This window comes from Phycodurus eques, chromosome 9, assembly GCF_024500275.1.
Source record: "Phycodurus eques isolate BA_2022a chromosome 9, UOR_Pequ_1.1, whole genome shotgun sequence".
Classification (NCBI taxonomy): Eukaryota; Metazoa; Chordata; class Actinopteri; order Syngnathiformes; family Syngnathidae; genus Phycodurus; species Phycodurus eques.
The window spans coordinates 22037668-22064384 of record NC_084533.1 but is presented as its reverse complement, the minus strand read 5'-3'; the positions used below and the strand labels follow the sequence as shown (position 1 = coordinate 22064384).

The window sequence follows — 26717 nt, the reverse complement described above, 5'->3', positions numbered from 1 at the left end:
TATTGGATTTCCTCAAATGCACACTCTTGTTTGACAGTTTCATGCATATTCTAACACACAAAATGTATTTTCATTGCGAGTAAACACCATTATCCACAGTGACAAAAAGCCATAAACTAGTAATAAAGCCTAAACTTAAGTGTAGCATTACGCTTTGTTAGTTTTTACACATCTCGTTCAAATTTTAGATCGTTTGAGTGAGAATTGGCTTTATTAGACTACAAAATGTTGTCATATTTGAAGTTGATATGGGCCACTGTTTATATTTGGAAACTATCCTCTGCATTAAGCCTTTATGTTGTGAGATGTACAGATAATATATCAGCGCGGAGAAGAAAATGAATAAATAGCACGGCATGTAAAATGGAGAGGCTGTTGTCGAATTAATCATGTTGCAGAGTAAAGCACATTCTCGCTGGCATGTTAGTCGTAGGTCAACTTTAATGGAAACCAGCAGGTCTTCACGTTGACTTGGTTTGGTACACGAGTGGAGACTTTGTGGCTCATAAATATCTGGCAGGGCCAAGCAACATAAAACCAAATCCTCGCTAAATCAAGCTTATCCGCCTTTTCGGATGATGTTTAATGAACGCACGATATTAAATTCCAAACGTTTCTGGTATTCCATAAACGATAACGTCTCTGTTTTGAATGAGCTGTCCTATTTGCACATGATGACTTCATTACAATTATGCACCTGGAACATACTGTACTGTAGATTATGGAAAGTGAGCATTGATTCCATATCCTTGACATCAAGCATAAGGTCCATGTACTAGTACACTCTTTGTCCTCACTAGTAATTCAGCGCACTAGTAGAACTGTGTCTTACTCGTAACATTTTTTTAACCACTATCAGTGCTACTTTTGACCTACTAGTACACAATTAAACCTTACTACTAAACTACTCTGCTGCACTAGTAACACTACTTGGCCCAACTACAAGCCCAATTCCAATTAAGTCGGGACGTTGTGTTAAACATAAATAAAAACAGAATGGGGCGAGGTTCACCTCTGTGAACAAGTGCGTGAGAAAATAGTCCAACAGTTTAAGGACCATGTTCCTCAACGTACAATTGCAAGGAATTTAGGGATTTCATCATCTACGGTCCATATTATCATCAAAAGGTTCAGAGAATCTGGAGAAATCACTGCATGTAAGCGGCAAGGCCGAAAACCAACATTGAATGCCCGTGACCTTCGATCCCTCAGGCGGCACCACATCAAAAACCGACATCAATGTGGAAAGGATATCACCACATGGGCCCAGGAACACTTCAGAAAACAATGTCAGTAAATACAGTTAGGCGCTACATCCGTAAGTGCAACTTGAAACTCTACTATGCAAAGCAAAAGCCATTTATCAACGCCGCCAGCTTCTCTGGGCCTGAGCTCATCTAAGATGGACTGATGCAAAGTGAAAAAGTGTTCTGTGGTCCACATTTCAATTTGTTTTTGGAAATTGTGGACGTCGTGTCCACCGGGGCAAAGAGGAAAAGAAGCATCCGGACTGTTATGGACCCAAAGTCAGAACAAAAACAAGTCAAAACAGCGTGGCTTCTTAGTAACAGAGTGCGGGTAATAGACTGGCCTGTCTGCAGTCCAGACCTGTCTCCCATTGAAAATGTGTGGAGCATTATGAAGCGTAAAATACGACAACGGAGACCCCGGACTGTTGAACAGCTGAAGCTGTACATCAAGCAAGAATGGGAAAGAAGTCCACCTACAAAGCTTCAACAATTAGTGTCCTCAGTTCCCAAACGTTTATTGAATGTTGTTAAAAGAAAAGGTGATGTAACACAGTGGTAAGCATGACCCTGTCCCGTCTTTTTTGGAACGTGTTGCAGCCATAACATTCTAAGTTAATGATTATTTGCTAAAAAGAATCAGTTTATCAGTTTGAACATTAAATATCTTGCGTTTGTAGTGTATTCAATTAACTATAGGTTGAACATGATTTTCAAATCATTGTATTCTGTTTTTATTTATGTTTAACACAACGTCCCAACTTCATTGGAATTGGGGTTGTAGTATCCATGTGTCACATATTAGTAGCCTCCTGGACCCTACTAGTAGCTTCAAAATGCCCACTTGTAATTTTGGTTCACTACTAATGAGTAGTTTTCCTACTAGTATGCAAAAGTTGTCCTACTAGTGTGCAGAAATGTCATACAGTAGTGGAAGGCAATAGTGGAAGAAAAACATTACTAGTTAGACACAGTGGTTCTTCTAGTACGCCTGAACAAATGTTCAGTTTTCTATAAAGCCATTTCTGCAGTTATTCAATATTTTGAGAATGTATTTGATATCCTTGATAAAGAGGCTTCTAGTTTGTGCCACAAGCATACTAATAGGGCCTGGTGTGCCGCATTTAAAGGGAATGAGAGGAGCCGTTTCAATTGGACAGGATTGAGGACGGCTGTGATCACACTCACACCAGCGCAGGCGTCCCTCTTTTAAATGCGCTGGGGTACGCAGGTCCACGAAAAAAAAAACCGTCTCCTCGCAGAGTGACGGTGATCTGATTCACTTTGATCTGCCCTCTGACCTAAAGTTTATAGCTGTTCACAGATCGTGAGGTGTTTTCTTCCATCAATTGTCCATATCTGTTCTATATTATGACTTCAAAGCATGTAGTACATGAAGCAAATATTATTGGAATGTGCAGAAACAATTGGATTGTCATCTGATACGCTCTCCACCTGCTCTGCGTATTTCCCATAGGCGGCGCGACGTCCAACGAGCGCAAAGCCCTGATGTCGGAGCTCAAGATCCTGATTCACATCGGCCACCACCTTAACGTGGTCAACCTGCTCGGAGCTTGCACCAAGCCTGGAGGTGAGCCTGTAGCAACACTGCCCTACTTTTCAAATTTATTTCACTAGCCAAAATTAACTGTGTTGTGACTGTGTTGCAAGGTCTCAGATATGAATGGGGAGCAGGTGTGTTAAATTTGGTCTTATCGCTCTCACACTTATACTGGTTACTGGAAGCTCAATATGGCAACTCATGGCCCAGGACTTCCTGAGGAGCTGGAAAAAGAAATGTTGCTCCAGATAACGATAGCCAGCGCTAATAAAAAATGCCAGTAAAGTTGACTGTAACCCATCTAATAGTATGATCATAATGATCATATCCCTTAACAGTACGTCAATCACTGGATTTACATGGGAATTCCAAATTTTACAAGCATCATATTCTTTTACTCCATTATGAGGTTTTTTTTTCATTTGAATAACTTTTTCAAAATTGTAATTGCTGTCATTATCTGTCCGCTGCACAGTGAAATAGTGGTTAGAACGTCTGCCTCACAGTTGAGAAGTCCTGGGTTCAAACCGCTCTTCCAAAAACAGTTTGTTTCATTGAAAAAAAAAAAAAAAAAAAAAAAACATTGACTAAAATAACACTTTAAATTGTCCATAGGCGGGAATGTGACTGGGAATGCCTGTTCGTCTACATGTTCCCTTTAATGTTATTATTGCTAAATTGTAACTAGTGACAAATGAACATTAGTGCTCTAAAAAGCAGAGATATTTAACTCCGATTGATGCGTCTTTTGTTCATTTCTTTCACTTACATGACTTTTAAAGTCATGTAAGTGAAATTACGACATTTACAATTGTTGCTGTGGGGCGGAATCCTCGCATCTCCAAAATGACTACTTTTCAGGGAATTAAAAAAAATAAAAAATAAAAAAAATAATAAAACATTTCATTTGCGTTACCAAATATGGTGACAGAACAAAACCGACCCACCCAACCAGACAAAAAAACCTTACTTCACAAAAACAAATGACTATGGTTGCATAATTTTCCCAAACTCTTTCGCAAAGGTCTAAGAGCCATGATTGATGCAATAAATAAAACAATGAGCTAACTATGCAGTGTAATAGACGGAAGTGAATCTGCACACAACTACCTTCGTGGCTAACCAGGTTCTTATGCACCAAAGCATGACAGCGTTCAATTTTCGACAAGACAGGATTACTCAAACGTATCTGACCGATGTTCACTCGTTATTGTCTTTCAATCTTGAGGAGACATAATTACACACGGCTCCCGCAGAACGAGGGAAGAGGCGGAGTTTTACGACACTTCTCAGATAGGTCAAGCGTTCAAGACAGTGAACAGATTGGGTCTCAAGCTATTTTCAACACTCTCAATTGGTTAATAATGTGTAAAAATAACACACAAAGTGAAGACAGACCAATAGTATCGATTTGTGAAAACATGAAATTGACCACATTTAGACATGAGGTTTCCGCCCGACAACGACGCTATAAAACGTTGAGGCAGTAAGACAGCCTAGTGGTTAGCATGTCTGCCTCACAGTCGAGTTCCAGGGTTGAATCTCAAGTTTCCAAGTTCTCCCCGGGTACTCTAGCTTCTTTCCATGTCCCAAAAACATGCATGTTATGTTTGGTTCAAATTTTCCAGATTTGTGAGTGTAAATGATTGTTTTTGTCTCTATGTCCCCTGTAATTGGCTGGCAACCAGTCCAAGGTATACCCAAAGTCAGGTGGGATCGGCTCCAGTTCACCCGCCCCTCATGAGGATAAGCGATATAGAAAATGGATGGATGTTCAACCAAACCATCATCATATTGTCAAAAAAGAAAAGTCCACTAGCTCAGTGCGAACGTGCAACGTGAAACGCCATAGACGGGCTCGGGAAAATTAGCATAGATGTTGGGCGGTTGGGTCATTATGTATCTTGTCTAAACAGGACCATTGATGATGATAGTGGAGTTCTGCAAATACGGAAATTTGTCCAACTATTTGAGAGGCAAGAGAGATGACTTTGTGGTTTACAAGGTGAGTCTCCAGCTCCGTTTGTAAGCTCAGGACGGCCACATCTCCTTCAGCACGGCATGCGTTTTGTATTCAGAGTCAAGACGGCAAGGTGGTGTCGTCGGGGTGCGAGCTGAGCGAGCTGATGAAACGCCGCCTGGAGAGCGTGGCCAGCACTGGAAGCTCGGCCAGCTCCGGATTCATCGAAGATAAGAGCTACTGTGACTCAGAGGAAGAGGAAGAAGGTAAAGGCCCAGCATTCCTTGCAACCAATTCCCCAAACCCCCCATTCGCTATTCCGCTTCTTTTCTTTCCATGCACCCCCCAACCCCAACTCCACCTTCCTGCTGCTGTTCCAGTAATCAGGGACAGCAAGGCCTTGACACTATCACAAGCACTGACCTATATTCACAACCTACATATTTACTCCATGAAATCGTATTCGTTTATCCTCGACAGTATATATATTTTTTCATTTGGTGCCGTTTCATTCAGCAGCACTGCGTCTAGTACGTCTATGCAGATGTTAATTTATTTTGTCCAATCAGTTTTCAGCCTCTCTGTGTTGCGATGTCCAATTGACCCCAACAGATTAAACTGCTAGAAAGTGATTATAATTCAAATTGTTGCCTAGGTTTATGTGTTACATGCTGTGTTTGTTTGACAAAATAGCCCATTAAATAAAACGGTATTGTTCCCTCTTGTGGTCTTTGTGGCGGTGCAGACTTAGTTTAGTTTGTCGTATCTTTTGGCTCGTCGTGACTGTCGGCCATGTAAGCCAAATGTTTCCATATCTCACTCTTTGCTTCTTTTCTCTTAACGAGCTTGGGACGAGTGCAACGAGGAATAAAAGACACACTTTTCGTAGGATTTTAACTATACGGATCACTGCCTGGTTCTGTAACCGATCAGATTTCAAATTCACAGCGCCATGATGCTGGCCCGAGATGACTTCAGCATTTTTACGCCTTGTGATTGGTTGGTCAGAGCAAAACCTGTTGTAGCCGACTTCGATTAGCAAAACATGTCTGTAGCTGCTGCCCCCACCACCACCCCTTCTGCCTCTATTTGTCCCTTCTGGATTCCCCCAGCCCCAACACCACCTTCCTCCCATGCCGCTTTTCCACCCCTCCCACTGAGGAACAAACACTCCCCCTCAGATTGTTTTGTAGTCTCCGTCCGATGGGGCGTTTCCTCCTCCCGTCCAGTAGTACAATCAGTCCAGCAGGCGGCCGCTGTCACCCCACTGCGTCTGGAGGCGGCTTTGTTTCCTGTCCCGACCCTCTCTCTTTCTCTCTCGGCTCTGCACGTCGGCCGTGGTGTTCCGGAGGTGTTATTTTGGTTTGATTAGTTGTTTACTCAGGTGGGGCTTCTTTTGACTGCCTCTCCGGACCCCCGACCTGCACCCTCCAACCCCAAGCGCACATTTCACCTGACCCATTGTGATTTATTCTTCCACCTTATTAGCGGTTCCTCAAAGCAGACTTACACTTGACTTACTGTAGATTACTCATGGAGACAGCAGTTCATACACTACACTGTGTGTATGTGGCACATGGACACTAGGGACAAGAATCGAAAACCAGTTCATTTTGAGTACCGGTTCCCAGTAGTTTGATTCCTAGGAATTGTTTGTTTGATTGACAGATGATTCCACTTGTCGCTTTCACTTAGCATCTGACAACAATCATTTTATTTACAACCTTTTATTATGACAACATCATGTCATGGGCGGAGAAATTTGGTGTGGGAGTGGTTATTATTCAAATTAGCCCCACTGTGATATAACAGTAGGGTTGAAGTTCACAAGGGCTCACTCACAGACACATTCTCTCAACGAGGCAAATAAAAGATTTAATTGATTGTTTAATTTCATACTTGACAGGTGGGCAGGCACTCCAGGAACACAAATATTTGTATATAATTTTCCACAATATGTCTACGTGACAAGGTAGATGATTTGCATGACGCGTTGTACCGGACTTACTCTGAGGAATAATTAGTTTTATCGATGGTAATTGATATTAATCCAGAAGTAAAAATGTCTGTCACTGGATGATTTATTTTGTTCTTTGTTTTGCAGAGTCCGAAGATTTATACAAGCGAGTTCTGACTTTGGAAGATTTGATTTGCTACAGCTTCCAAGTCGCAAAGGGGATGGAGTTCTTGGCCTCTCGCAAGGTATTCAACATCACTTTATGTAATGTGTTGTGCAACACCAAAACCTTTATTACGTGAAATATTATTGCCCATTTTTATGCAAAGTTCATGTTGTTTTGATTCACATTTAATTGATTAACATGAAGGATCAGTGCGCTAAAATCCAAACTTTCAAAGTTTTTCTCAATTCTATTTTCAACACAACTGTTTATTGTAGACCGGCATTCTTTATTCTTCCAACTTTAGTGGCTGGGACTCATTTAGAAATGCAGCCATTGTTGTAAATAATCTCTTACAGATCATTTTTAGCCTGGATATGGAAGACATCGTGTCCTTTTGTACAATCGCTGACAGCTTAACGATGTGTTGCTTTACAAGATGAATTACAGCAGGCAGTGCACTGTTGTCAAGTTGCCTCCAATCACAACTCCTCTTGTTTCTGCGTGCCACATAGTGCATCCATCGTGATTTGGCCGCTCGAAACATCCTTCTCTCCGAGAATAACGTGGTGAAGATTTGTGATTTTGGACTGGCCAGAGACATCTACAAGGACCCTGACTACGTGCGCAAAGGAGATGTGAGTCAGTGACGGCCTGTGCATTTGGTACCTGGGACTTATGTCATGGAACAAATATTAGAAGCAGAAAGCAGAAACTATCAACGACATAGTGAATGATCCCGAATCTTAATTTTCCATTTTTCCAGGCCCGGCTGCCGCTCAAGTGGATGGCCCCCGAGGCCATTTTTGACAAGATCTATACTACTCAGAGTGACGTTTGGTCCTTTGGGGTTCTCATGTGGGAGATCTTCTCGTTGGGTAGGTACCATGACCACATCTGAACTGTTTTCATTCTGGGAAGTGTATTTATTGTATTCCAACTTTTTGTGGTGAAAGTAAAACATTTGGTCAAAGTATGATGCACTGATATATTAAAAAAAGAAAATGGTGTTCTTTTTAGTGTGCAAAACTTTCCAACAATTTGGAAATTAACTCTACATTGAGTTAACAAAAAAAAAATCCGGAATTACCCTAAATTTAGAACCAAAATGAAAATAAAAACAAATAAATTGACACTACTTAATACCATCACTATCCTAACTATCAATACGATAGAAAAAGGCAATATAATGACACACTACTGTGGCACATAAATCATCTGGAGGCAGTTAGCATCAATGTTTAACAATAACATGAAAAAACATAAAAGCATGAAAATACATCAAACTCACCACATATCCATCCATTCTCTGTGTCGCTCATCCTCATCCCAGCTAACTTGGGGCGAGAGGCGGGATACACCCTGAAGTGGTCGACAGCCAATCGCTGGGCACATATAGAAAATAGAAACATGTGACCGATGGCTTCGTCTTTAAAACGTAAAGCTGCACGTTGACGTTACTGACACATTTGCACACATTTGTCCTTTCCCCCTACGTGACCACAAACATGTTCACATCTGGTTAGCGTTAGTCGAACAAATAAATCTTGAAAAATGTGATACAAAATGACAAAGTAAACAATGTTAACTTTGCAACAGCGTCATTTATGCGGTGATTGAGTGTGTACAGAAGATCAAATGGATGACGGCTACTTTCTAAACACCCTAAAGAATAGGAAGAGCTCCAGTTAAGTCTGTGGCAGCAGATGTAAAAAGTAGGTCACATTCTAGTCTGAGTTGGGATGTAATTATTTAGGCTTTAAATTTTAAAAAAGTTTGCTTTGGCTTAGACATTTTCTCTTTTTTTTTTTTCAAGATAGCACTGTTTTTTTCAATGAAGATAACATTCACTTCAGTACAGAAATGAATAGAAATGCTCATACCCTATTCCAGCCTTCCAGAAAAAGTGTTTGTAATATTTTTTTAATATTATTATTATTTACTAATTCGATGAACATTGTGCTGCTCTTTCTGGTGTGTGTGCCTTGGCCACCAGGGCCAGTATAATACAGACGTACAAATATACGGAGACCGTCACAGCTCCTCAGTAAGCCGCGGTAATACATATGACTGTGAGTATTGTTATTACCTGTCTCCGTGCGTTGGTCCACTGTTTGCGTTCTAATATCCGTTGCGTATATGGTTATAACACAGATGCTATTCGTTAGCCCGTCTATGGTGTTTACATAATGTTAGCATTAATCTAGCGGACCTGAAGGCAGTTATGTGGTTGTTTAAAATAAACAATGTGTAATTCTAGTTTAATTTGACAGTAAACTGCACTGGGAGTGGCATTAAACAGCTTGAAGCCTCTTTTTGAAGAGCTGAACTGATACCAGTTGATGAATTTTGTCATACATTGAAAAAGCTGCAAAAGTTAGATATTGTCTCAAAGGTACAGCATTGAACTGGAAATGTTACAAAAACTGCCAAATGATAGATATTTGCCTGAAAATGTTTCATTGCTATTCGTCCACATGGACCTGATCTTGAATGTTCACATTTTATTTCCAGCCCTAACATTTTAGACCCATATAAACTGCTGGTGCTGGTTTTGATTGATGATACGCTAGAGTAAAACAACTCAGAAGTAAGCGTAGTGTATTTTACATTCATTGACTGTACAGTACTCACTTCTGTATCTGTTTTTGTGCCAAAAAAGTGTGGGGTGAAGGGCAATAATTTCACTTTATTGGCACATCAAATCTTACATGCAGAAGTTTGGCTGTTTTTGCAGCCTCCATCTTCATGTCATAATGAAAACATCGGACCAACATGGAAAGACGTTCAAGCATTTCCTCCATAACCTATTAGTGCGCCGAATTGTTCATGTACTAGTATGCCCTTTGTCCTCAATAATAATACACACTAGTAGAATGACTACAGTGCACTAGTAGCACAACAAGGGCATGCTTGTGATGCTTTTTTTTCCACTTTTGCCTTCACTGCTGTATATTTCTTCCCACTACTACAATGACTAGGGCACACTAGTAAAATGACTAGGTGCACTAGTAGAATGACTAGGGCATACTAGTAGAACAACTACAACACACTAATACGACAAGTAGGGTGTACTCGTATAACGACAAAGGCACACAGAAGAACAACTGGGGCGTACTAGTAGAATGACTGGGCCACAGAAGTAGGATGACTTTAGTGCATTAGTAGAATGACTAGAGAACACAAGTAGAATGACTGGGGTGCACGAGTAGAATGACTAGGGCGCACTCGTAGGATAACTAGAGTGCACTAGTAGAACGACTTGGTCACTCTAATAGAATGACTAGGGCGCACAAGAAGAGAGACTGGGGTGTACCAGTAGAACGACTGAGGGGCATTTGTAGAATGATGAGGGCAAGAAAGTAGAATGACGTGGGTGCACTAGTAAAACATTGAAAAAATTGTACTGGTAAACATGTAGTGCTTCACCAGTAGTACCAGTAGCACACAGATAGTGTGCACAGTTTTGCCTCAGTCCTGCTAGTGCGCAAAAAATGTCACACAGTCGCGAAGGGCAGTGGTGGGAAAATTAATGCCACTAGTAAGTCATATAGTCAGGCTTCTAGTGAGGATAAAGAGTGTACTAGTACTGTACATGAACAGTTTATTGCACTTGCAATGCTCGAATGGCTTTCCATACCATATAATTACTGAATATAATATATATCATTTCCATAACATACTGTATATAATTATGTGACAAGCTTGTTCCCGTCTCCTCGTTTAGGCGCGTCGCCATACCCTGGTGTCCAAATCGACGAGGAATTTTGCTGCAGACTGAAAGAGGGAACCAGGATGAGAGCTCCGGAGTACTCGTCCTCTGAAATGTGAGTGTTTATCTCAGTCTCACCAAACCACCAATCCTGATAAACACTCTCGTTTCTGTGTCTAAGCACCCAATTTTAACATCTGAATCTATTCTTAAAATATGAGATGCGCACCACATATGACGACGGGGGGGAAAAACTGGCTTTGTTTGTGCTTACTGCTCTTATCGTGTGTGGCGTACTGAATATGGCCACACACAGCACACCACACACATAACGAGGTTTCCACCGACAATCGCCAGTCTCCTCCCCTGAACCAGATGTCTGTTGTAGTACCAAGACTGACCTGTGAGAGCATGGAGCCACAGGTCAACCAGACTGCAAGAGAGTGCAAAGCACAAGAAAGAGTAGTAGTCGAAAAAGAAATAGAAGAAGCAAAGGATTTGCGATGATAATTATCAAACGTTTGACATTTACGATTGTTGGCCCCGATCATTTTCCGAGCACAAAATCACTCTTGACACATCCCACACCACAGGATAATCGCGCTGGACAATCTTTTAGACATCCGATAATTGGACTTTTGATGACTTTGGTTGGAAGAAAGGGAGGGGAAATGCGCAAATATGCCGACTGTGTTTGTTTAGCCTGCTTAGACAAGCTGTGTGATCAGCAGTGTCACGGCTGTAAGTGAGACACCACTTAAAAGTGTGGACTTTTTTTTTTTTTTTAAAGAAAGCAAAACTTGAGATGTTTTTATTTCATCCTCTTCCAAAGTTGTCAGAGCAGCAAGCCCGCTTCAGTTTTCAAGAATAAGAGCAGACTTGCCAGCCCTGCGCGATCCACACTAGGCCATTGCACGATAACTCTTTGCAACGTGGAAAGCCATTTAAGAACTGACTTTATAACCTTGATATCCTACTTAAGGGCCAGGCGCTAGTATACTCTTTGTCCTCACTAATAAGACCATTCAGCACACTAGTAGAAAACAAATAACTAAAAAAAATGAAAGGCTTTAGGTAAAACCATTTGAGTATTTATTTAGATATGTTTATTTTTTTTTAGATCTAACCTAAGGTCTGAGTACTAGTACACGTTTTGTCCTTATTAGGACAACTTTGGCATTGTAGGACAACTACTGTACACATTACTTCTGAGCAAAACTGTGCAATAGTTGACAGCTGCTTGCTAAATGTACGACTAGTCACATTGTACAATTCTACTACTTAACATCTAGCATGTCACTAGTAGTACTAGTAGAGCCCAGATGTCAACTAGGGCAGAGTTTTGCTTCACTAGTAGCGTGTAGTTGTCTTACTAGGATGCCACAGTTGTCCTACTAGTGTGCAGAAATGTAGTGAAAGATAGTAGTGGCAAAAAAACATTACTAGCAAGGCAGTCGTTCTACTAGTGTGCTGAATTGTCTTACGAGTGAGGACAAAGAGCGTACTAGTACAGGCACATACAGCTTCAGTAGTAGAACGACTAGGGCGTACTAGTCAAATGACTATGTCTTGTTTTTGTTTTTTTTAACCAAGTATCTGTATTACTACTTTACTTTAATTTCAGTGCCACTTTTGACCTAGTAGTACACAATATAGCCTTACTAGTAAACTACTGTGCTGCACTATTCACACTATTAACCTCAACTAGGAGGCATGTTTCACATATAATGGCCTCCTGGACCCCACTAGTATAATGTCACGAGTAGTACTATTACACACAGTTGTCAAGTAGTGCACAGTTTTGCCTCACTACTAACATGTAGTTGTCCCACTAGTATGCCAAAGTTGTTCTACTAGTGAAGACAAAAAGAATACTAGAACGTGGTCTTTAAGCTGGATATCAAATAAGCGCTCAAAGGGTTTGCCATAAATCTTTTTTAGCATTTATTCACATTGCACTAGTTTTCATTCATAATTCAGCACGCTAGTAGGGTGGTATCAAATAAATGCTCAAACGGCTTTGCTTCAAGCTGTTCGAACATTTATTTGATATTCTACTAGTGGGCTGAATTGTGCTACAACTGAGGATACAAAGCCTACTGGTACATGGACCTTTAACTGGATATAGAATAAATACTCAAACGGCTTTCCAATCCCTGGCTTATTTCAACCACTCGCATATGTAGTCCATCAATCTTTCTTGTTTTCCAAACAGAGAGTAGGAACTTCTGTTTAATAGTGATCTGGTATCAAATGATCTACACATTTATTGTCGTCTCACGCCAAGTGAGACAAACAACCTGAATTCATTGGCTTTGCAGTGGAGACTTTGATTAAAAATGATGCCGAAAATCAAAAGCGGATGTGCAGATGTGCGATGCAGACCGGCTGGTGCCAAGAGGTTCTCCTCGCACTTTCCCTCTTGATCTATGTGAGACCTGTCTCCGATACGAAGATGAAACCTGCTGATATCGTGATGAATGCATTTCGAGTCCTCGGGGTTAATGTCATTGCGTGTGATCACACGTGTGTTTGGAGCCGTTCTTTGACAGCTTGATCCTCAGCCTCTCGCAAAAGAGATTTATGCAGCAAAATTTGGAAATTGGAGCATCCCTGACTCATTACAACTACCTTTTCCAAGAACGAGAACAATAAAGTGAATCCCCATTTATTGTGGGGCCTTAGTTCCAGACCCACCCGGGATAGGTAGAAATCTGTGGTACAGAGATACCATTAAAAAAACAAATTTAAAACATAGTTTTACCCCTGCCACACATTTTAAACGCATTCAAAATTATTGTATTTTTTTTAAAACTACAGTATTCCTTATGGCCTGTTCTCATTCTCTCGCTGTAAAGAAATCTTGCAGACTATATCGTATAACATCACTTTGAGGGAAAAAAACTGGCTCGCACTGTTCTCAAAAGAGGTCTAGTGTGCTTGCTTCAAGCTATTTCCCACACAATTTTACTGTAAAACTGACATATAAAACAAAATAGAATTAAACATTGTATATTTAAACACTAGAATATTCAACCAAATCATATTACAACAACAGTCCCCTAGTTTAATGCTAACATATAATACGAAACATCATAGATGGGCAAACGTAAACTAGCATCGATGTTACAGTAAATATAAACCTTCAAACAACTGCTACTTTAACACACGGCGCAGCAACATATATTATGAAAACCCATGAAAACAAACATCACTTGAAAATCTGCAATATAGCGGTGGCACAATGAATGAACTGCGATATGGTGGGTCTTCACTGTAAATGAATTACTCTGGTATGTAATTACTAGTTCCTGTGGGAGTACAATAAATAGGATGTCGACAAACATACTGCAGACAGCTTTTTGTTCATCCTTACAGTCCGGGCAGGAAATGTGGTTCTCATTGTACGGGCAAACAGAGTGGCAACTTCCCCCTTTGTAAGGTATGCATTAGAGTTGTGACATCCTGTCAGTGTGGCGAGGGCTCCCACCTGTTAAGACGTGAATGGCTAAAATTCCCCTGAAAAGAAGTGAGCAACACATTTGGCAAGAAAGAGGACGAGAGTTCAATATTGCAGCATCTGGTTTTCATATTAACATCAAGTTATTATGAAACTTAAATGGAATGACAGTGGTGCGAAGTAGAAATGCTTTGTGACTCTATTCACGAAGATTTTCAAGTGTCTTTACATTACATGAGTCTTTTTATTTTTGCTATCTCTGTCTAAAAATAATTTTTTTAGCTAATTTAGCCTTTTTTTTGTCAGTCAATTCACAACGTTAGGAAAGGTATTTGCATCGCGTTTACAGTGATATTTAATTTTTTATTTATTTTTAACAAGGAAGCATTTATGTAAAGAGGGTCTCTCACAGCTTGTCTGTGAAATTCAGGTTTGTAAACCACTGAAATGACTAACAGATCCCTCAAGATGGTGGCGTTGCATCATCTTGGATTTGAGATCAGCACAGCTTTTGGGTCGAAGATAAAGAACAGGGTGTAAAGTTCGGCTTGTCACGTCGACTATGAGGGGGCGAAATGCCAACACGTTGGAGGTCAGACAAGTTAAGGCATAGTTTTTCAATATAAAAAATGTTTTACTTGTATGCTTAAGTACATTTCAGAGTCTGTACTTTGTTAGTACTTTTGTTGAATCAGTACTTCGACTTTTACCAGTCTTTTCTTACACAAGTGTATTTATGTATGTGTATTTATGTACAATGTGCAAATACTTTTACCACCTCTGGGGAGCGATAACAGAAGGTGGCGGCAGTTGCAGCCAAAACAGGATAGCGATCAGTCACTGATCCCGATCACAAGCTTTTGCACTGAAGATCATTTAAACCGGGGCCGCGGAAGGGTGGGGGGGCATTTGGTTTTTTTTCCCCTCCAAATTCCTGCATGAAACGAATGAACCTCACACAAGGACTCCGTGAGTCTTCCCACATGGCCACCGATGCTGACAGCTCGCCGTGGAGCCGTCAGAAGCTATGTGCTTCTCACACCCTTGACGGAGACGATCGCAAACGGCGCCAAAGCTAGGGATCACTTAAAACAAAGAAGAGGGATTCAGGTTTAAGATGACAGGCCATAGACATACAGTACATGTGGGGGGGAACGGACTCACACCCTGAACTTAAAGTAAAGTAGTAATACAGATACTTGGTTAAAAAAAAAAAAAACAACGCTAGTAAAACTAGATTAAACTCCTTTACTTACAGTAAGTACAGGTTAAAAAGCGCAGACTGAAATGTACAAAACCACTCTGCTTTAGGAGGAAGTGATGTGGGGAAAAAAATCGGAGATTTTGCGGCTGTTTTTCAAATTGTAATTATGCAACTGTAATTTAAATATACTTTTTCCCCCCCCAGTAATATAATGGATTACAGTTACATACATTTTGAAATTAAATTACATAATCTCATTACATGTATAGTAATTAGATACTCCCCAACACTAGGGTACCACACTTACGTAAATTAAGTGCAGATTAGTGAAGAATCTATGTAAATACAGTAAGCAAAGCAAAGCAAATTTATTCCATTTCATACACAAGGTAACTCAATATGATTTACATGATTAAAAGCATTTAAAAACAAAGAAAAAAAACAGCTTATAAACATTTAAAACAAAGAGGAAAAAATACAAATACAATTAAAACAGCCTACTGTGCAAGAAATATCATTTAAAAGTGGAAATGCTCTAAAAAGCATGGGGGAAAAGAAGAATTTTTAACCTGGATTTAAAAACATGCACACTTGGGCCCAACCAAGTATTTGTACACGGTTACTTCCCAAGCACTGTGGACAGAGCTGCACCAGATGTTGCGCCTCTCTGACTAAACACAACCCACCATTTGTGCACTTGAACATGCTAAATATTTTGGCACTGTGAGGTCCCATGTTACATTATCTCAAGCTAAAAGTATGTTCTGAAAGAGCGTGCGTGTGTGTGTGTGTGTGTGTGTGTGTCGTCTTGTAGATATCAGACCATGTTGGACTGCTGGCAGGGGGAACCACAGGAGAGGCCCACCTTCACCGAGCTGGTTGAACATTTGGGCGACCTTCTTCAGGCTAGCGTGCAGCAGGTATAATAGAACAATATAACGTTTTGGGTCCAGAGAGAATTTTTCCAAGGTCCCCCTCGTGATCCTAACGGCAATTAAACATAACTACCACGTGTACTCGTAAATGCCATAGAAACAAAAAAGTTGCCTTTTTTCAGGAAAAAAAGTTGAAATATTACCAAAGCTAAGTCATATTTTTAGCGGAAAATAAATTGGAACATTAGGAGAATTTAGTTTATTTTTTAGAACAAAGGCATATTTTGTCAAGGTAAAGTTTTTTTTTTTTTTTTTTTTTGTAATTTCTCATAAATTTCTCATATTTTGCATTTAATTTTTAAGTTGTAATGTCTGCGATTGGCTGGCAACCAGTTCAGGGTGTACCCCGCCTCCTGCCCGATGATAGCGAGGATAGGCACCAGCACGCCCGCGACCCTTGTGAGGAGAAGCGGCTCAGAAAATGGATGGGTGGAAGTTGTAATGTAATGTTGTTATATTTTTTATTTAAAAACATTTTCAATTTATAATTATATATTAGTTTTTTTTTATTTAATTTCCAATTGAATCTTTTTTTTACAAATAATTATTTGATTTAAATAAATGTTTTATTCAATGTATTATTTAAATCTATATTTTTTTAATTTGTAATGGGATGTTCATTTGAATCTTTTTTTATTTGAATCTTTTTTTTAATATATTTAATTTGTAATTTAACTTTGTATTACATTTGTAATATTTTTTTTTCCCATTTCATTTTTAAATTCTTTTACATTCAAAACAACTCCCAAGCAGAGCGTGGCGTGACAGGGCAGGATTAGCATTAAAGGTCAGACGTTTTGCGTCACACAAGTCAGTTAAGGTAGAAAAGCAGCAAATATGCAGGAAGTAGGCAGGGTCCGTCTTGCGGTTTACAGAGAAGCAGAATGGTTCACAGTAGCCGAGGAGAGGAAGTCGCACTCATCGCGCACAAACACTTTGGCGCAGATGAGAGTGACGCCATCAGCCTTTTATTCGCGCTCAAGAGGAACACCAATGCGTTCCATCCATCCATCCATTTTCAACACCGCTTATCCTGGTTAGGGTCACGGGGCACTGGAGCCTATCCCAGCTGACTTCGGGTGAAAGGCGGACTACACCCTGAACTGGTCGCCAGTCAGTCGCAGGGCACATATAGACACAGACAACCATTCACACCGTCACTGAGTGGGAACTAAACCCACGCTGCCTGCACCAAAGTCAGGCGAGTGTACCACTACATCATCAGTGCCAGTGGGTTCCATTGGTGTGATATTAGATAATGTTGCAAATATTTGATGAAAGTAAACGCACATTTGTTCCTGTTTGTAAAACAAAGTATTGGCTGGAAAGAAGCTACAGTGCATGGGTTCACTTTAGCTATTGTTGATAGTTAGCATTAAACTAGGAGATTTTCATTGCACGAAATTATTTGGTTTGGTCTTTAAATATACAATTTTTTTAATTCTCTTTTGTTGTATGCTCTGTCTGTATGTTTTGCTGCGCCATGTGTGTTAAAGTATCAGTTGTTTGAAATTTTATAATTACAGTAACACCTATGCTAATTCCGTTAGCCCGTCTATAGTGTTTCGCATTTTATGTTAGCATTAAGCTAACAGACTTTTGTCATTATATGGTTGGTTGAACATATTGACATTTAAAAATACAGTTTAATTCTGTTGTTTCCTGTGTCAGTTTTAGGGGAAATTTCGACTGAAAGTGATTAACAAACAGCTTAAAGCGAGCATGCTTCACATCTTATTTTAAGAACTCTGCTATCGAGTCTTCTTTTTGTTTCCTCAAAGTGATGTTATACGATAGTGTCCCATTTCCTGACAGTGATAGAGTAAGAACAGGTGCTAAGGAATACTTTAAAACGTTTCTTTTTATAAGTTTAAGTGTGGTTTGAATTTGTGTGAGAGGGCTAAAACCATTTTTTTTTCCCAAACGCTTTTTTTATGTGGTCTCTCTTTATTGTGGATTTTCCCTTATCGCATGTGGGTCTGGACGTTATCCCCCCCACGATAAACAGGCTTCACTTTAAACGCAAAAGCTGAAGTCAGAGCATATATCACATATAAAACCTCTTCTTAGTAATTCTGTTGTTCTGGTGCAGGAAGGCCAGGCACAAGCTAGTCAATGAAAACAATGCGTTTAAATGTATTAGCTGTGACCTGGCTTTGTTTGGCTGCACGTCGTACATGTGTTTGTATGTTTAACATCCACAGCGCATCGCCCATGAATCTGCTCGTCGCGCTTTACGCGGCGCGTCGGGTAAATGTTGTACCCAGATGTTTTGTGTTTGTGTGGCTGATTTAGGAGGGAAAACACTACATACCCATCAACACCGCCCTGCTGGCCAAGGTCGGAGACCTCGATGCCAGCAACATGCCGGAAGAAACGCCCACGCGGCCCGTTTCGCAGCGTGAGTCAGGCGGCACCTGGTAAGAAGAGGCATCAGCTTTTTTTTTTTTTTTTTTTTTTTCCCTGTAGCAATCATATTGTCAGACAATTATGAGAATTAAGTCAAAAGAATATTTTTATGTTTTAACCACATTAAAATATATTCCAACATTAGTTTCATTTCCTTTAATTTTGTTTAAAGAAAATGAAAAACAAAATATTCAGTAACTTGAGCAGGTTTGGATATTTCAAATAAATCTAATTAATTTAAGTTAAATTTAAAATCAGAAATGAATAAATTAAATCTAAAAAGGATAAGCAATAGCAAATTAAAATTAAATCAAAATTACATGTTACAAATGTAATTAAATTAATCAACCGATTTGGCCATTTTAAGTCAATCAAAATAAAGTAAAGATGATTCTGATTCTTTATCAGAATCAGATGATTCTGATAAGGTAAATAAAAAAGGTTACATTGGCCAGTTTGACTATTCAAGTAAATCTAATTAAATCTACTAGAATAAAATTAAATTTACAAAATCAATTAAGTTAATTACATTAGCTGAATATTTTTTTAAATTAAGGGAAAAAATAGACAAATGTGATTACAGATAAATCAAATTAAATCGAATAAAATACAAAACAATAATTTAAAACATTAAATTAGAAAATATAATACAATTACATTCAAACAAATGTGATTACATAAATTAGATGACTATTTTAAGTAAATACAATTAAATCTAATCAAAAAGAAAACTTCAAATGTGATTAAATAAATTGACTAGTTTAACTATTTCAAGAAAATGTGTCTTTTGAATGTAAAAAAAATAAATGAATTACTTTAAGAGACCACTCAATTTTTCCACCACCGTGTTACTCACCCATCAACCTGTTTCCACACAGAATAAATACGAATGAATTTAATAAGATAATCAAACATCTCCTTCTGAGGTTCCTAATTATTATACAACCCCAATTCCAATGAAGTTGGGACGTTGTGTTAAACATAAAAACAGAATACAATGATTTGAAAATCATGTTCAACCTATATTTAATTGAATACACTACATCCGTAAGTGCAACTTGAAACTCTACTAGCAAAGCAAAAGCCATTTATCAACAACACCCAGAAACGCTGCCGGCTTCTCTGGGCCCGAGCTCATCTAAGATGGATGCAAAGTGGAAAAGTGTTCTGTGGTCCGACTAGTCCACATTTCAAATTGTTTTTGGAAATTGTGGACGTCGTGTCCTCAGGGCCAAAGAGGAAAAGAACCATCCGGACTGTTATGGGCGCAAAGTTCAAAAGCCAGCATCTGTGATGGTATGGGGCTGTGTAAGGCACAATTAATGCTGAAAGGTACATGCAGGTTTTGGAGAAACATATGCTGCCATCCAAGCAACGTCTTTTTCATGGACGCCGCTGGTTATTTCAACAAGACAATGCCAAACCACATTCTGCATGTGTTACAACAGCGTGGCTAAAAGAGTGCGGGTACTAGACTGGCCTGCCTGCAGTCCAGACCTGTCTCCCATTGAAAACGTGTGGCGCACTATGAAGCGTAAAATACGACAAAGGAGACCCCGGACTGTTGAACAGCTGAAGCTGTACATCAAGCAAGAATGGGAAAGAATTCCACCTACAAAGCTTCAACAATTAGTGTCCTCAGTTCCCAAACGTTTATTGAATGTTGTTAAAAGAAAAGGTGATGTAACACAGTGGTAAACATGACCCTGTCCCAGCTTTTTTGGAACGTGTTGCCGCCATAAAATTCTAAGTTAATGATTATTTGCTAGAAACAATCGTTTATCTGTTTGAACAATAAATATCTTGTCTTTGTAGTGTATTAGAATAAATATAGGTCGAACATGATTTGCAAATCATTGTATTCTGTTTTTATTTATGTTTAACACAATGTCCCAACTTCATTGGAACTGGGGTTGTAGAAATCACACCATCCTGCAGCAATTAGACCCATCAGTGCCACTGTCCCATCGTATCCAGAGTGCGCTTAAATATTAAACTCCAAGAGAACATTGTGCTTACGCAGAGCCACGTTTTTGTTAATTTTTTTGGGGGGGCGGGGGGGTTTTGCCACGAGGGTGAAAGCTATACACCCGCTTTCTAGATTTATGTAGGTTTCAAGTAATATTTCTTTATCCTCTCGGGTGTTCACCTATGCTCAAAGTATGTTTTACTGATGATGTGATGAAAAGCAGCGATGAAGGGTCAAGGCCCGAAGCAAAATTATTCCAAGAGGTTTTTAGGCTGGCCACGGTGCATCCAAATGCACAGTCGGCAGCTTCGATGGCCTGGATTCAACACATTGTTGCTCTAAGCCATTGAGTTCCTACAGTTTTATTGCCACTTGGCTCCAGTAGAATCAAAGGGCTTCTCTAAACACAAACATTGAGAAGACCTTTCCTGGAAATATTTCCCTGCTTTAGGAACATCAAGATCAGACCGGCCAGCGTGAAAACCTTCGACGAGGTCACCGTGGAGAGCGACGGCAATCACGCTCACCAGGTCAGTTTTAAGTTAGTCAACGCATGCTTTGGTTGGTGGGATGGTGTCATAATTTCCATTTTTCAAATGTGTGGGTACTGGTAATGATTATACCGTGTGTGTGCCTCCATGTTGAAAAGGGTGTACAGTGTGACAGCGGGATGGGCCTTTCCTCCGACAACATGAATACTCTGAAGAAGTTGGAATCGTTGGCCGGACGACCTCTCAGCATCATGGCTCTGGCGTACGTACACGCACGCTCACGCATAGTGAACACATTACATTTGAGCACCACTAGCTAATAGTGAAGCGCTAGATGTTAGCTAGTAGACTTGTTCACCAAGGGTAATAATAAATAATAATAATAAATGCTCAAACGGCTTTCCATAGTCCTTGTTATGAGAGCCTTTGTGTTGGAACGGAAGAGTTAGTTCAAGTGTGCCGAGAATGATCTTCATGCGTCAGCAAGGCCGTCCTTGCCAGGTGAATGTTCACTCACGGCCCACCTTTGAACTTACACAAGACCCCCTACTATCTCACACTGTTGGCTGCCTCCTTTTGTTTAACAGGAGTCACCCCATTGGTCACAGGCACAGCGAGCCAACATTTTTTTTATCATCATCATCATCATTATCGTTGAAATATGAGGGACATTTGTAACAAACGAAAGGCAGCTTTCTCATGAGTTTTAATGCCACTTAATTTAATCGTTACTCATCCAGAAGGCACCGAGGTGGGGTACATTAACCCTCCACCCCGTCGAGCTGCGACCCTTTGACTGCTCTGGGAGCGGCCGCCGCAGCAACCTGCATTGACAATTACTCAACAAGTGAAGCAGAAACGGGCTGGATGATTAACGACATAATAAGAATGCGGAAAGCCTCGTGATTGCCCAGCTTTCTTGAATCCAAGCGTAGTATTAACACGCCATGAAAACAACATACAAAAATGTTGTAGCCTATATTTTCCACACGCAAAAAGACATACATTTTCCAGAAAAGTCATATATTATTCTGAGAAAAAAGTTCTATATTTATAGTTAAGGGGGAGTTTTATATTTTCAAGAAAAAGGTTTTTGACTTTCAACAAAAGTTTAAAATTTTTGGGAAACAAGTAGTTTGTTTCGGCGGCACGGTGGGCGACTGGTTAGCACATCTGCCTCACAGTTCTAAGGACCGGGGTTCAATGCCCGGCCCCGCCTGTGTGGAGTTTGCATGTTCTCCCCCGTGCCTGCATGGGTTTTCTCCGGGCACTTCTAACAACGTTTTTAAGACAAAAAACATTTTCAGTGGGAAAAATGTATCTTTTTGAAAGAAAATGTAATTTTGGAGATATTTTCAATAAACCTTTCAGATATTGTTGTATTTTTGAAAATATAAACATTTTGTTGTATATTTTGAAGAAAGAAAAATATTTTTGAGGAAAAAAGAATTTATACATTTTCCCCAAAAAACAGTGTTTCCCCCCAAAGAGCTGTATATTTGTTAAAAAAAAGTTTCTTTTCGAAGGGGGGGGGGGGGGGGGGGGGGGGAATGTCTCCGTTTTACACAAATATGAAGTAACATCATTTAATGAACATTACAGCCTGCTTTGCAGCGTCATTTTGATATGCCTGCATTTAAATTAGGGCTCATTTTGGACATGGAATGTTTTTTTTTTAATTCATATCTGTTAACACAAAGAAATCATTAATAATGTCCAAAATTGAAAACGTACCGTACAGAACAACATTCCATTGAATGCAACAATGTTAATCCGCTATGAGATTGATTGAGAGCACATTGGAAACAACATGCACGTTAGAATAGCACCGACATGTCTCCTCTTTTGTTGTTTTTGTCGTCGTGTGCGCAGCATGAAGGCAATGAGCAAGAGCAAAGAGTCCGTACTGAGCGACCCCGAGAAGGACAAGTACCCAGCAAACGTCCCTCTAGACTTCAGTCTGGACGACTCCACGTTGGACGCAGAGCTGGAGTGTCACAGCCCGCCGCCTGACTACAACTACGTGGTGCGCTACTCCACGCCGCCTGTGTAATCTCCCGCCTTCTTCACGCGTGGCCACCGGCAAGCCTTTCCGCATGTATCCCATAACGAGGACATGGAATAAATGCTGAAAGGGTTTTCCCTTTAGTGGCCACTTGAGCGGCGAGCTAGGAGAAAACTGGAGAAGCTGTGAACTGTGACACGAGCGACCGGTCAACTTGCGTGTTTTGACTCGCCAGGCTGACTTGCCAGCGCTCGAGAGTTTGTTACAGGTGAAAACTGGCTCAGGTATTTCAGTCAGCTCCATATTAGGCTTTTCTACTGTAAAATGGCCCCACAAGATTCACCCACCGAGAGGAGAAGACGAGGCTTTTGCTTTCAGCTGGTTTCATTCATGACAAAATGGAAAGATTCTGCTATTGTATTTTTTTTTTTTTTTTTAAACAATTCCAAACAGTTCCCAGGTGTCTTCCCCATGACATTTTTTTCCAAGGACTGATCATAATCCCTTGCGCCAATTCAACATAACGACCATTTGTACCCCTGAATGCCACAAGAAATGTTTTGGGAAAGATTCAACCCAAATGTTCTTGACTTCTATAATAGAAAAGAACACAACCAAATGAAATCTAATTAAATTCAAGATTTATCCATCGTTCACTTACTAAAAACAAGGCTCTGAACGCCTCATCTCAGTTCTACATAGTTCCTTGGTGCCAAGATGCCACAAGAACAGTGAATACAATCACAAATGCTGAAGCGTGAACATGCATCGGTTCAATATTTACTGTACGTATGTACAACTCTTTAAATTCAAATTTTTAACATTTTAATTGCAGCTCTGCTTACCTTTTGCCTTTAATGTCGTGAAATGTCACCCTCCAGTGCCCAGATTGTGAATGAATAGCACCTCCACAAAGGTGTACCCCATTTTTTCCCAACCCACCGCATCCCAGAGACTCGACTATTTGTAAACAAGTCATTCAAAAAGTCCAATTTGAACATTATTGCAGCTGTGCTTACCTTTTGACTTTGATGTAGTGAAATACCCCACCCCCATGTCTGTGCCCAGAATTGGGCACAGACATGGGGGTGGGGTATCCTCCGCACTACCCAGCCAGGCTCCAGAAACCCAACTATTTGTCTACGCCCAGCACAAAGTCAATTTTCCATAATGTCCCCCTCAACTACATTTGCAAAAGAGTGATGTGAAGAGCTCTATTTTGTAAAGCTCTCATGTTTAAGGTGCCCAACGTATTTACTAAAAGATCAAATTACTCAGGTTGACTCGTCGTCAAGTCACAAATGAATGGAAGTTTTGCTTTAAATGTACATTGAAGGAATCGATAGATACACCCTGGTCAATTGTATTTTTGAAGCTTCTTTTTTTGTTTGTTTTTTGTTTGTTTTTTGAAACATGAAGTATTTATTTCAATTGTAAACACTGTCAACTAGGAAGGTTCGGTTGTGTGTGTGGAGTGACGTTGCGCCACGCAGATGTTTATGCTGCTGTGTTCACTGGCAGGATTCAGCGGGTTTCCTCCTCCGACGTCGTCATCACGCCGACGAAAGCTTGCGGGGCAGGCTGCGTGGCGAACAGCTTTCATTCTGTTGCATTTTGTCAAATGCCCTCGCTTTCCGACTACATTTTCAGGGGAAATTCAATGTTAGCCCTTATATACCGTTCGGGGTCAAATGTGACCCGTTTGGATTTTTGACGGCAATAAAAAGAGCCAAAATGTCAGCCTTTCATCCTGAAATGTGAAACTTTCTCTCAAAAACATGCCAGACAGAAGTGAGCTTCAGAGATTGATAGAGGGCTCAGAAAGTTAGTAGCGCTTTCTCTTGGGTGCTAGAGTATCTGCATGTTAATGATAAGTGAATGTGAATTATCATCGGTCATGAAAATGCCCAAATGTGAAAAAGATCTCTAGTTCATAATTTGACATAGGCCATTATTGTGATGTCAAATTTGACCCAGAACATTCTATGTGCGCATGGAAAATGAACAGTATGTAAGGGTTCAACAAAAGTACCGTGGACCAAACTCATTCGTTTCCTTGTTTCCTGACCACTACAGAAAACCCACAACAAAAAATACATCGACAAGTGATGAATTGTGGAGTTTTTATGCGCAAAGGAAATGATTATGCACTGATACTTAACAGCAAATGTATTTTTTTTTTCATATTCTAATAGTATTTTCTTTTTTATTAAACAGTGTTGTGGCTCACAAGTCTTACATTTAATACCTAACTCCTTTATTAGCCATGTTCATTCTATGGATTATGTATGTTGTGAAATTCCAGTTGACCAAAACGTCCGTGTCAATGCAGCTTATCTGGAATAAAATGTTTTGTTATGTACTGTATGTAATAACCCACAGCAGTTAAAACCAGTAGTTTATTTTGCATTCACTTTCATTCATGTAGTGTAACAAGTTGTATTATTAATGTTCCCCAACACTGTTGCTGAGCATATGAAGTAAATAAATAAAGATCTATATATTTATACTTTAAATGCTTTCTGGTGTTTATTTATTTTATTTTTTTTATTTTATTTTTTTGTTTTGTTTTGTTTTTTTGGTCTTTTGGTCTATTTTAATGCAGAATATTTTGATGAACATAATTACATTTTCATTATATAACATAATCCAGCTTCAAATATATAGTTGGAACAAATTTGGAATAATTCAACAAGTTGTATAACCCCTAGAGCACCCGTGTCAAACTGGTGGCCCAGGGGCCAGATCCGGCCCACCACCTCATTTTATGTGGCCCGCGAAAGCAAATCAAAATGGCTAATTGCATATATACAATTAATAATATTGAGATATTTGCAAGCATTTTTTTGTTACCAATCCCCCTTTGAAAAGAAATGTAATAGTTGAAAAACATGTTCTTATAGGCTTCTGATTTCAAAACTGGTTATTCATCAATGTGTTGTGTATACTGTTTGTAATTATATGAGGTAATCTTTCGTTTGTATGGGTTCACAGTCGTAGCGGCCCTCCGGAATTTGAAACCCCTGCCCTAGAGCAGTGGCGTTGCTAAGAAGTATTTATTTTCTTCTATTTTTAAGAAGTTCTTAAGTCCTACTCCAAATTATTTTTTTACATTTTTTAACACATTATAAGTACATAATTCTGAATAAACCTCCCCAATTGAGCCGAATTTGTGATTGGAAACCTCACAAAAGTGCATTCCAGTGAAATTCAGCCACATAATTGGTACCGTCCAAATATCAATAAAATAAGTAAAAGTTTTTGGTGGCTATTTGGAAGCTTCTTGCATGTCTGCTGCTTGTATCTGCTCTTCTTCCTGGCTTTTAAAATATTTTTTTTTTTTGTATTTATTTCATGAGGTATTATCTTAAGGTCATATGACCCAACCCTACTTCTTTCCCTGAGGACATTGTGAATTACGAGGTCGGAGGTTGTAAGAATTCCCGCTCAGCTCTGATCTCTTTGACCTTCCTGTTGATTCACATTCTTATTCTCAACTCATTAATGCTTTGGGGCAGGAATGCGGCGCTCCTCGGACGGTGAGTCGCTTCCCGGTCGCGATGAGGTGTCGGCTGCTCGTCTGCTCTCCGGGACAAAGGAAGGAACTCTTAATCACGGTGGTCCCGACTGAAGGACGCCACAAA

The 26717-nt window shown here is 39.8% G+C and overlaps 1 protein-coding gene across 2 annotated transcripts in view; it reads left to right on the top strand.

The window, feature by feature from the left end:
- kdrl (kinase insert domain receptor like) overlaps positions 1-25561 on the top strand; it is a 62497-nt gene extending 36936 nt beyond the window's left edge. For both annotated transcript variants that reach the window (XM_061686008.1, XM_061686007.1), the window contains exons 19-30: positions 2725-2838; positions 4725-4813; positions 4887-5034; positions 6873-6970; positions 7404-7526; positions 7655-7766; positions 10616-10715; positions 16079-16184; positions 18495-18619; positions 21029-21107; positions 21227-21330; positions 22941-25561. In XM_061686008.1, coding sequence (XP_061541992.1) covers positions 2725-2838; positions 4725-4813; positions 4887-5034; positions 6873-6970; positions 7404-7526; positions 7655-7766; positions 10616-10715; positions 16079-16184; positions 18495-18619; positions 21029-21107; positions 21227-21330; positions 22941-23121 — 1379 coding nt within the window. In that variant the 3' untranslated portion in view covers positions 23122-25561. The remainder of the gene's footprint in view (positions 1-2724; positions 2839-4724; positions 4814-4886; positions 5035-6872; positions 6971-7403; positions 7527-7654; positions 7767-10615; positions 10716-16078; positions 16185-18494; positions 18620-21028; positions 21108-21226; positions 21331-22940) is intronic.
- The last annotated feature ends 1156 nt before the right edge of the window (positions 25562-26717 follow it).